The sequence below is a fragment of the Euprymna scolopes genome, chromosome 33 (genome assembly GCF_053919585.1).
Source record: "Euprymna scolopes isolate OS-2025 chromosome 33, ASM5391958v1, whole genome shotgun sequence".
NCBI lineage: Eukaryota > Metazoa > Mollusca > Cephalopoda > Sepiida > Sepiolidae > Euprymna > Euprymna scolopes.
Genome location: NC_136514.1, coordinates 14,401,092 through 14,414,281, shown reverse-complemented (window position 1 = coordinate 14,414,281; position 13,190 = coordinate 14,401,092). Strand labels below are relative to the sequence as shown.

The following is a 13,190-nucleotide window of genomic DNA, read 5'->3' as shown; positions in this document are numbered from 1 at the left end:
AGTGATATGTTTATACAAAATTTAATTTGAAATATTCAAATTGCTATTCACATCTTTAATGTTATGTTCACATCATATTGAGTGTATTACTTGGCCTTTTGGCCAAGATCAAAGTGTAGTATCTGTTCTTCAGATGCGGCACTTTCATTTCTCGTTCTCTTTCAGTGGAGGAGAAATCCTTCACGACTGACATTTTTTATTTTTTTACCTTTTTTCCACGTTAAAAAACGACCCTGGCGTCTAACTCTGTCCTGTGGAGAGGCATTGTAAATAGGTACAATATTGTGCCATCAGATATATACTACATATTCTCTGCCTCGACCCTGTTCCCTCTGGAGTATATGATCTGCTTGGATCAGATCTGTCTACTCACTTGGAATGTGACAGCTGCATCTGTTGCTTACGGATCATTTTATAATTCTTGCCTCACTGCAATGCTTAAATATCGTCCTGTGCTGTGGCTGAACAGACCAAACCTGCAACGATGTACATTCACATTAGACCTTCTGCATAAGCATACCAATGTTTGCTAAGATATGTACCGGGGATCTTTTTTTTGCATTATGTTTTGCAATCCTGAACGTGCTGCCTTAGAACTGTGTGAATGAACATGTACAATATCACCGTCACGTTTTTGGAGTTCTGTATGATCCAAGTAGCGTGACGTTCCTAAGTTTTATGCATTCCCTAATTAGCTTAGTAGCCTTTGTCTATTGCTAATGGTTTTATGACCATCTATAATATAAATCTCACCAGTGTTTAAATGTATGTATGTATGTCTGCCTAAGACTTCCGACAGAAGCGACGGTTTCCACAAGATCGGTATCGTTTTGAAGCTCAACCCTTTGGATGACAAATATTGAAAAATTGTCTAAAAACATTAATTTCTTCACCTTCAACTGGGTACTTTCCTACAAGGAGGAGTCACTTTTTTCGCTGATATTTTCGAAAGTCATCCCCTCTTTTCGATTGACTAGCTTTAATTTAAACCTTCGCCACTTCCAGTTTGGCGATGGACTCAACGGCAAAGATGTCACTTTTTTTCACGTTCTTTTCCTTCTTCGCAGTATGAGTTTTTTTTTTTTTTTTTTTTTGCTCAACACACCTTCAAACAACCGGGCAACACCAGGCACCCATACTAGTGGCTTAAAGAAAAAAAAAGAAAAAATGTTTCAGCTGATGTAACCTCAAACAATTCTTCAAGTGCACCTATTTGAACTCCGTTCAAGCTGCAACCTTTATATCCAAGGAGGTAGATTGTTTTCATTCTGTCAGCCATGATCAGAAGCATTACTTTTTATGTTCTTCTCAGTTAACCTTTCCTGCAGTAATGAGTAAACAAAATAAATTAAAGGCAGGATATTGGCGACAAGGAAATCTAGTTGTGAAATTAATCAAAATATATTTTCATTTGCCTGCTCAGTTCATGAAGCTTTTCATTATAAGTATTTATAAACGTAAGCAAGTTAAATTACCTTAAATATCAGCTAGGAGTAAAGAAAAGCCATCTTGTTTAGTCACAAGAAGTTAAATACATAATCCAGATGGCTATTTTGTTCACAACTGATATTTACAGTAATTTAACACATTTTCTACGGCCACAAGAGTAGGCAAGTCAGAATACATCATTTTTAGTGATGGGATGATTCCAATATTTTTCCCCAATTCCAATACAATCACTGATCCCGATTCTTTATAAATATCTAAATATTTAACTATATAGTTAAGTTACATGATTACCATAAAAACATGTCAAATGTGCAGCTATTTTCCTAAATAAAAAGGATAAACAGAATCGTTTGTGGCATTGGAAAATAGATACAAATTTTTCCATATTCCGATACTCCAAAAGCCCCCCCCCCCTACATTCAGATTAATTATCCCAACACTAATTTTCTAACGGTATTTTATTTAAAATAATTTATGTTACCAAAGGCAACAGGCAGAAGTCAGTGCTTAATTAAATTAAAAAATCGAAAAACTAAATTTCAAATAAAACCAATGGTATCAACTTAATGGTCATGTCACAGTAATGAACATATCCCAAAAATAACAAAAAACGGTAAGGCAGAAAATTAATTATTAATGAAAATTTTCAAAGACAATTAGTGAAAGTTGAATTTTGCTAAGATTTTTAGTTTTCAGAAAATAATTACACCCTTTTTGTTTTTTGAACTCTCCACCACCCAAGTTTCACTGTATTACCTCCCCCTTAAAGGAGTCACCACTTATCAAGGCCTAGAGGCCACTCGAGGATACGGGTTAATGAGTGTATGGTAATCAATGGGAAAATGTAATCGTTAGTGAAAATTCAGTAAATTAGATCACTTAAGGGGATGACTCATCAAGAACTTGTTTACATTGTACTTGAAGATGACCATATTGCAGTCAGTTGGAAAGCAGGAAAACCAAACAGTGCCACAGGCGTGCAATTCTAAGAAAAGTTTTGTTCATGGAATCTATGTTAAGGTTTAGGCACAGATAAAGAGTGGAGGAAATTACTGATAATGGTTTCAGCTAGATGACTTTTGTAAAAGTCAGGCAAGGTGGGGGGGCACAGATTGGAGCTCTGACGAGCACTTCCCATTAAAATAACATATATAAAGCAGAGACAGGCTTGCAACGTCTTCTGTGAGAAATAGAAAAAGGCATCCCCCACTATGCTAGAAGTCTATTTTGAACTGTAAAAGTAGGATAAGCTGCTTCTAGCAGCTCCTGCCCAGATGTGGCAACAGTACTCCATCCTTGGGCGTACTTGGCTTTATATAGGTAGAGAATTGCATCAGCAGGGAGGTATCTACTATAGTGGTAGAAGGATCCCACCATTTTTTCAGCAGCTCTGGCAATGGATTTAATGTACATGTCCCATTTCAGATCAGGAGTAAAGGTCAGACCCAGAAGCTTGTCAAAACAAGCTTGTCTTCAAAAACTATTTTCAGGAATTAATTTTCTACCTTATAGCTTTTCACAATTTTTGGATATGTTCATTACTGTGACAATACGATTAAGTAGATTGGTTTTACTTGAAATTCATTTTTTCGAATTTCACTATTTATAACGAACAAGCGCCACAAAGTCATATATGCATCTTACAAAAAATAAAATAAAATTACCATGTCGGAGGAATAAGTGTTGGGTTTATAATTATGTTTTAAAAACAAAAGCAATGTATATGCCGCTCCCCATTTGGGGGTACCAAATTGGTCAAAGGGAAAATTATTCACAACTCGCATTCAGGTAAAAATGCACTTTCGTATAAAATAATTGAATTCATTCAAAACGTATCACAAAAACAAATAAAATAACATCTATATAACAGTATTTTAGTAGTTAAATTATAAATTTATTAGAACAGTACTCTTGACTTTAAAATATCCACAACGAATACGTCAAAATAGGTCCCAACCCTTAAAAGTTCCGATATACTTTTATGAGAAAAAAAAAGTATTTAATCAGAAATTAAATTAATTATCGTTCGTTTGAAATACTATATTCTTGATTTTTAAAGTTGATTGTTCTTCAGTCATTTGAATAATTTACAGTGAAATGGATTTTGACATTACTCCAAACTTATTTTTACCTAAACTATTTTATCTTTAAATAATCGTGAAATTAGAAAGGTTATAAGCAAATTCAATCGTACACGTGAAACGCAGAAATGGGAGAAAAAAAAAAAAATCAGCCAGGAAAATATAGTTGCCTTCTTTAAAAAGGAAATCGAAACAAAATTAATGGATATACGGAATTCATAAATGATCTGGTTCAGAACAGGAAAACTTTTACAAAAGTATTTTTAGGTTAAAAAAAAAAAAAAATAGTTTAACAAGTTTTTATGGCAATCTGAGATTGGCAATCTGAAATTTCTGGTTATAAGTATTTTGGTTCATCTATGCAATGAATAAAACCTAACTATCAAACAATGACTCACTAATGTTAAAAAAATAAATAAAATCTTAATATGACGTAAACAAATGAAAAAAAGACCGATTTTTTTTTTTTTTTTAACTAAAAAGCGCGTGACATCATTTAATACGCAATCTTAAAAGAGGCAAACATTCTTTCATATAAAGTTTATCAATAAATCATAATAAATACTGAACAGAAAATCAATTTTGAAAGTTATTTTATTTTTTTTTTTTTTAAGATTAAAAGTATATCTCGGTTATTCAAACTTTCTTTCATATAACCATATGGCCGATTAAAATCGGCCAGTGAATTATTTTGTCTAATCTCAGATTTTCAGTGAATGAAAAATTATTTAAGTTATTTTTATTTTATTCTTTTTCAAGAAATTAACGTACAGGTGTCTTTAAAAAATTAAATTAAAAAAAAAAAAAAAAATCAAGAATTTTTCTCATAAGTCAATCTCGCAGTCAAAGCCAGCTGCGCGCGCGCACACCTACATCTGTGTGTGTGTATATATATATATATATATATATATATATATATATATATATATATATATATACACACACACACACCAAATTCAATATTATTCCTAGAAACTCCCTCTTAAGTTGCTTAGAGTAATTTGTAGCAAATACTGGATTAAAAAACGGAAAGTTTTGGAAACTTTACATTCAACCAATCAACCATTAACGTTCCTATAGAATAAAATCAGTTTCATGATTTATAACAAATCGATAGTATTGGGAAAAAAACGAATAAGCCATTTAGTAAAACTTGAGATATATATATATATATATAGTGGTTAAATTTTGTGGGATTTTGATTCTTAGTTTCCTCAATTTTATCGGGAAATGTTAGTATCTAAAATATCACCTAAAACACACGTGTACTAATATATATATATATATATATATATATATATATATATATATATATACACACACACACACACACACAAGCATACAATTTTTGCAGTGGCGCTTATACAGAATTGGGGCAAGGTTTTATAGTTGATAAATGGAGTTTTCAGATAAAAAATAATGGTTTCAACAGATTTTTTTTTTTTCAATTCTAATAAATTACAATGTTAGCTTCCAAATTATGCAGTCGAAATTACCTGAATATTATTGAATTATTAAAAAAAAAAAAATCTTTAATCGTGTTAGGTGAAAAATTGCCACTATCTTGTTTAAATCGAAACGGAAAATTACCTCCCTTTTGAAATGTGTCTTTCGGTCGTTTTCAAATTCTATTTTTTTTCTTTAATAATTTTCTACCTTTTCGTAATTTTTGGATATTATAATCTTAAAATACGAGGATATAGATACCACTGTTTTCATGTGAAATTCAGTATTACGATTTCTGAAATTTCGTCCTTATAGTGTAGAAGTGCCTCTGCAGTTTACGTACCATAGTAAAATAGCTTTTAGAAACCCATTCTTAACATAAGGTGAAGGAGCTTTACTTTCACCTAATAATTTAATTAAAAGGTACCATAAAATTGGATTTAACTCGAAAATCCCATCCTAAAAATAGCACGGTTTGTAAACTTGAAAAGATGAAAACGTAGGTATGGTAACGAAAATTACGTTAAAAATAATCATTAAATTACAATATTAACGTTAATTAATGAAATAACTGTTTGCAAAACAATATGCAAATTAGGTGGACATCGATCGTAGGCATTGTAGTATAAAAAAATGATTTGAAAAATGTTACCAAAGGCAAGTTACTCTAAGTCTTCTACCTAGATTATTTTTAAAGCGTTTATGCAATTGGTTTTAACTTTACACAAAAGCAAACATGGAGTTTCGGTCTATGCGACCTCCTCCTCACAGCCATATTTTTGGTTTCGTTCTAATTTAAGCACTCAACACTACTTGTTTCGAAATAAACACTTTCAAACAAGTTAAATCACCAAAAAAAAAAAAAAAAAAAAATTTTTGTAGATAAAACTAACTTATATTGTCTTTGGTAACATTCGTCATGTATTTTATTTTTAACACTTTCGTTTTTGTTATTCCAAAATGTCTTCCATTTAGGAGGCTTAATATCTGAGGAGGTTACGCGGACCCAAATCTCAATTTATCGATGCAAGCCATAGACCACTCTACTCTACTACTCTCTTGGCCTTCGGGACAAGATCAAAGTGTAGTATCTGTTCTTCAGATGCTGCACTTTCATTTCTTGTTCTCTTTCGGTCGAGGATCAATCCTTCACGACTGAGACAATTTTTATTTTTGTACCTTTCCTCCACGTTAAAAAACGACCCTGGTGTCTAACTCTGTCCCGTGGGGAGGCATAGTAAATAGGTACTCTACTACTCTATTGAACACTATTGTGACGAATCTATACCAACTTATTTCGTCTTAGCCTAAACTCAACATACACTAATATATATATATATATAACTAATTTTTAACATTGCTTCGAATGTAATAATATTTAGCAGGTGGTTGGTACACACAACGAAAGACCAAATGCTTTGCCACGCTTCTCGCAATCATAGTAGCATATGGTTACTACAACCACCAAAAAGTAACTAGAAAACCGACTTAGGTCTCAGAAATTAAAAATGCTGACATGTTCAAATTGTTACTTATTGGAGATGTACTTGACGTTTTATTAATTGAACACCACCTGCTAAATATTACATTGGAAGTTTTAAAAATCATTGGTTCTTATAAAGTTATAGTTCTTAACTCAACTGGGATTCGCAGGGGTTTTTTTTTATTATGAAGTTAACAATTGTTAAAACTGATTATATTGAATATAAAAAAAATAATATTTTATCTTTAAGTATGAACTCAATCCAATTTTTTTTTTAAATCGCTCCAGACAAGGTATGAAGCCACTTGATGTAAGGAGATAATATAAATACTACTTCAAGGTCAAAAACTTGCCAATGATAAGTGTTATTTGGAACAGATTATGATCTAGAAAAAAGCAGTTCTTCCCTCTTTGTCAGAAACATCGCTCATAGAATATGAGAACTAAAGGTTGAAATAAGGGAAACGAGAAATTAAACTCAAGATCTATTGTCTACTCCAAGAGGTCTAATAAAAGATTGAAGAACCAATTTTATCACTTATTTTGATTGATTCACTGCTGAACGAGAAAATATATTTCAATTTAAAAAGCTACTTATCCAGGGAAAATACCGTGTGCTATTTTTAATAGTATTTTCAAGTTACATTCAAGTTTTATGGTATCTTGTTTATCCCATTTTAGGTGAAAGTACAGAATAGTTAAAAAAAAAAAAAAAAAAAAAAAAACTATTTCAGCACGGCATCTCTATGTAAGTGTTCAATTTAATGTTTTAATTTGAACACAAAAAAATAAAAAACATTAAAATAAGTTTTATAATTCTTATCAAGTTTTTTTCATACAATTCGGTTTGTGGTTTTAAGACAAGTTTGCAATTTAGATACAAGTTTTTTTTTTGGGGGGGGGGGTACAATCTACAAAGGTACGAAAAAGTAGTAAAAAAAACAAAATAAATGTTATCAGAGACACGATTACTCTTCTACCTACATGGAAAAGATTTGTGGTTTTACTCACTTTTAAAACATTTGGTTCGAAAAACAGTGCCGAGCGACAGCGTTAAGCAAGAAAAATTGTCACGAATTGACGAATAAATATTTAAAAAATAAAATTAAAACAAAATAATTTTAGAAGCCTACCCAATATATGTTACGGTAACATTGGGTCTGGGTAAGTTTCTAACAGCATTTTTTTTATTTTTATTTTTTATCAAAACTTTAAATATTTAGGTGTCAATTCGCGGCCATTTTCCTTGTTTTCACCTAATGCTCGACACTTTCGCATCAAATAAACTTTTTAAAGTGATTAAAACCACTAAAACCAAGTCCAGGTAAGTAGAAGAGTAACTTACCTTGCCTTTGTATTACATATTTGAATTTATTACTTTTTCGTACCTATGGATTGTAAAACAAACTCATTTTTTTTTTTTTTTTAAGAATTTAGTAAATTTATAGTTTATTTAGCAAGCTTTAAAATTTGACTATCGCCCTTTCATTTAACGTTTTCGGTTAGAGTTAAGATTTGTTTATCCCGGGTTTTTTTTTTTTTTTGTTTTTTTTTTTTTTTTTGTTAAGTTAGAGCAATCTTTCGGTTTAGGTACGTAAAATCAATTTTTTCAAAATAAAAACTGACTTTATTTTACTCAGATCAAGTTGTAAAACGAATAAAAAATGTTTATATTAATTAAATTTCAGTATACTAAGATTGGCTTTCTAAATAACATTCGTAAATGCCCAATTTCTTTTTACAGGAGATTACTATCTCCTACACAAAAATAAAATTACAAAAAAAAAAAAAAAAAAAAAAAAACTATATCTAAAGAAACAAAAAAAGATAAGATGGACATCTTTTAAAAACGGAGAATGAAACAATGAGAAATAGATTCTCTGCACGCGGTGGTTTGTTAAAACCAGTAATAAACACGACACTCGAACTCGGTTAAAGTTAAAGAAACTAACGGCACTTGTGCAGTTTACGGATGTTATTTAGAAAGCCAATCTTATGGGGGGGTTAAAAACTATTCTGAACTTTATAATACATTAGAACTTTAATATAAAGATTTCTTGGTAAATGTATAGTTTAACGGCGTAAATTATTTGACAGACAAAAAATAAACTATTTTTATATAAAACACATTAGACCTAAATACAACCAAAAAATTGCATTTTTATTTTTTCATCATTTTTATTAGATCAATTGTACGACATTCGAGGCCGCCGTATTGCTTTTAAAATTTGCCTTTCCAAGGTTTGCCAGATTGGCCTTAAAAAGGCCAAATTTAGCCTTTTATACGCTCTACCATTACAAATATGGCGGGCAAAAAGTTCCATGAAATCGTTAAAAAAGCCAAATTTGGCCTTCAAAAAGTCAATCTGTCAAACCTTAGAAAGGCCAAATTTTAAAAGCAATACGGCTGCCTCGAATGTCGTACACTTAGTCTAATAAAAAAATTTCTTCTTTTATTTACGCCTTAAGGTCTAATAAGGTGTTTTTATATCGATAAAAAATAATTTTTATTATTTATCTTATTGTGCAATAATTTTATTAGTTAATGTTTATATATATATATATATATATATATATATATATATATATATATATATATATAATATATATATAAAATCCACTGATGTCGGCCCGTAGAGACTGCCAAAACAATGAGGGGAAAAAAAAAGCCTGTTTCCGTGATGTCAAACTTGTTAACTATATAAACTATGGAAAAGCAGAAGCGACTTTGTTAAAAACCTTTGTTTATCTTCAAACTGCAATTAATAATTAATCTTTGTTATAGTTTTGTTAGGCTTTAAGATTTACACGGTTTAATGATTAATAATATTATAAACATTTGTATATTAAATATGAAATACGGTTTTACTGAATGTTCATTTGGTTAACTACCGGCTTCCATATTTTGTTCGGTAAAAAAGACAATATGAGGGAGGGGTTACAACATGCTTAATATTTGTGCAATAATATTTTCAAATCGGTTTTAATCTGGCGATAAAATAGCTGATAAGAGCCATGTTTATATTAAAACTTAATATTCAAAAAAAAAAAAATTAAGCACAATTAAAAATCTATTGTAACGGAACATTTTGAAATAATGGAATTTTAATCGTTTTAATCTTTTAAAAACTAATGTTTAGGAAGTTTTCATTTCTTGGCAATTCAACTGATTATAGTATACATTAAATATGAAAAAAAAAAAAAACACGCTATTAAAAAAAAAAAAAATTATTTTTTTAATTGCAACTTCAAGTTTTGTTCAATACGTGTATTTAAATTTTTTAAAAATAAGTTTATTTGAACTCTTACGTTTCATAATAAATAGAAATTTCGATAGATTTAAATATATTTTGTTCAAATTTCGAAAAAAATAAATGGGGGGGGGGCACATACTAAAAAATATTTCCCCTCGTATATTTTACGGAAACTGCATTTTATGTAATTTCATTCAAAAATGTATAAGAATCGAAAATTTCACGAAAATATGACCATTAGGTGATTGTTGCTAGATTTATTAAACACGGGTATGTTTTCACGTTCGAAATGTTTACTAAATGGAAACGTTATTTTAAAGCGCCAATTATGTAAACACGATATCCGTCTTGCAATTTCATTATTTTCGTACTATGAAAAATTTTAAAAATTACTAGTTTATTCTGCTGCCCCTCTTTTAAAATGGTACAAAAGTTATAGATAATATTAATTTATAATAAAGTTAGCAATTCGGGAAAGGCGTATGTGAGAGAAAAAGCGAAAGTAGAATCAGGGAGGCATATGCTACAGGACAACCCGTAACTCATGTCGAAAATAGCAATATATCAAAAAATAACGAAACTTGATCAAGTAGAGCATCTGTAATTAGTTATATATATATATATATATATATATATATATATATATGGGGGTTAGGTCGTGGCTACCGTAATATGATGATGTTAGGTACGATGACCACTTCGAAAAAAATAAAAAACAAGGGAGATAATTCAATTTGTTTTCGGCGCTTTTCTTGATTAAGAATCAAGTCATATGCAAGTTTCCGTATAAAAAATATCTACTGGGCCAAATTTCGTACTTTTTGGACATATTGCTATTTTCGACACAATTACACAAGTGCTATTGTTTAAAAGGACATATTTAAAAATTTACCGCTATAGTCTAACCTTTATCGCAGTTAATAACGAATTAATATGCAATTTTACGAACCATGCTGAAATTACGTTATTTAGAAATCCATTCTTAACATGAAGGGGAGGAACTTTTTAACTATCTGTACTTTCATCTAACAATTTAAGAGACTAACGTTTTAATTTGACGAACCTGAACGAGAATCACCCCCTCCTCGAACTGTTTTCAGAAGTACCCCGACCCCTATGTTAAGAGCGGCTTTCGGTTTTTTGCATTTTTTTTTCAATGGACACCAACATACAGGGCGGGTTGATTCTTGTTCAGGTCCGCCGAATTCTATAAAATTCTAAACATTTTATCTTATAAAATTTTGATACAGAATTGGAAGGGGGCAGGTAATAAAATAAAAACGCTTTAAGAGTTTTACTAATGAGGAAAAAAAAAGCTAGTTAAAACTATTCGTGTCTCTGCAGAATAGCGAGATCCGAAACAAATGCATTTTAGTAAAAAGAAAAGACTGAAAACCAATATTAAATCATTGGTTAAATTTTTTTACGACGTGCCCCAGTGTACTATAAACACCCCAACCTCCATGTTAAGAACGGCTTTCAGAATAACCCCCAAAACCTCGAAAGCCGTTCTTAATCTGAGGAGGTTGGGGGTATTTACCAAAAACGGTTGTTAAAGATGGGGTACGCTGGGGGTAGGTCGTAAAAAAAAAAAAAATCATTAATTATGACCCGAACGATTTTATTTTAATATACTAAAAATGCGATTTGAAGATTTCAGTTCTAAAACCCAAACTATTAATCAAATTAGTTTTAGTTAAAAAAAAAAAAAAAAAAAAAAAAAACAATCTTCCATTACTAGTATGGTATATTCAATATACAAATTCTTAATAAATTAAAATAAAATCGTTCGGGGTTCATACGTAATGATCTGGTATTTTTTACGACCTGCCATAGCGTAGTATAACCCTCCTCCCCCAACCACCTCATGTTAAGAACGGTTTTCGGAATAACCCCCAACCTTCCTATGTTAAAACCGGCTTCAAGGTTGGGGGGGGGACATTCCGAAAGTCGTTCTTAACATGAGGGGGGGGTTATAATACGCTAGGGCACGTCGTAAAAAATTGACGTTAAATCGTTATAAAACTAGAATGAGGTATTTTTATGAGACTACCCAGCGTAGTATAAACACCAACCTCCCCATGTTAAAAACGGCTTTCGAAGTCGTGGTTTATTCCGAAAGCCGTTCATAACATGGGGAGGTTGGGGTATTTATACAATGCTGGGTACTCTCGTATTAAAAAAAAAATACCGAATTTAACTTGAAATGTTTCAATGACAGCCAATGAAGCTGAAATCTTTAATATAACCAAGTTTATTTGAATTAGATTTTAAAAAGTTTAAATAAAATAAGAGAATGGGATTCTTATCCGTATTATTAGTTATAATCCCAAAACCTACAGGAATTTAAAATCATAATTTTGTTGTTTTATTCAGGGGGGGGGGAAGGATTTTTGGGTGCTTGTAAAGGAGTCCAATATTTTTTACTTATTTAATTTATGGGAAATTTCCGGCTTAACAAATCAGATGGACAAATATTTATTCAAATTATAAAACTAACGATTTTATTATTTGTGCGGGATTTATTTTTGTTAATTTTGTTAAAATTAATTAAATAAACCAATAAAAAAATAAAATAAAAAAATCGGATTTTTCTTATGTAGTCGTAAAGAGATATCTACCTCAGAGTTCACAGGTCCTGAATTCGTGGTAGACGATTGTTTTTCCTCTTTCTTTTTCTTAATCTTTCTCGCCGAGAAAGTCGGGTTACTCGTCCCCTCGACGGCCACCGATTTAGTTTTAGTCTTTTTCTTATTTTTGTCCTTTTTGGCAAAGAAATCGTCAAGACTCGTGTCTGCCATGTTGTTCGAAGCGGGAGTTAAAAGACCAAAAAAAAAAAAAAAAAAAAAAGAAAGAAGAAGAAAGTCAACTCGTGCGAGCGATATGGGGGTACTACGAGGAGAGGTGGTATGTGTCAAGCCGAGCGAAGGAAGAAAAAAAATGGACCAGAACAAAGTTGGAATCCTAACAAATGGCAAGAGCGAGAAAGGAAACAATAATAATTGAGAAAATGGCAGAAGCTGTTGCTGGTTACTAAAAGAAATACGTGAATGTATTCGGAGTTATTGTCACCGTGGTGATGGTGGAATAAAGCGTGAATGATCGAAAAACGGAGAAAGGGGGGGGGACCAAAACCGGATCCGGAAGTTCGGCTTTTCTTTTGCCTTTTCAGCAGTAAATACAATGCTTTAATTTCATTGGTAAAAAATTTATCTACCCCCCCCTCTAACAGATGCTTTTCTTTTCTTTCTTTTTTCATTCAGTAACTCTCCCACACACCTTTCACCCTCTACACTTTTATTTTGTAATCTTCATTGATAATGCAAATCTACAAGTGGCGGATACCTGAACAAACAATTTAGTGCTAGTTCGGAATAATAACCAGGTGCTTATTAAGAATTACACTTAATTAAAAAAAAAAATCTTCATAATGTACGTACTCCTCGTCATGGAACGAAAATATCATATTCCAAAAAC

General features: G+C 31.2%; 1 protein-coding gene across 3 annotated transcripts in view; it reads right to left on the bottom strand.

Moving 5' to 3' along the window:
- LOC145258152 (protein CDV3-like) overlaps positions 1-12,855 on the bottom strand; it is a 55,023-nt gene extending 42,168 nt beyond the window's left edge. The window contains exon 1 of one of the 3 annotated variants that reach the window (XM_080115942.1): positions 12,335-12,855. Coding sequence is in view for 2 of the 3 variants with exons in the window: in XM_080115940.1 (XP_079972066.1) it covers positions 12,335-12,514 (180 nt within the window). In the remaining variant the exon portion in view is untranslated. The remainder of the gene's footprint in view (positions 1-12,334) is intronic. The other 2 variants (XM_080115940.1, XM_080115941.1) reach the window with 2 other exon arrangements.
- Positions 12,856-13,190: the final 335 nt, after the last annotated feature.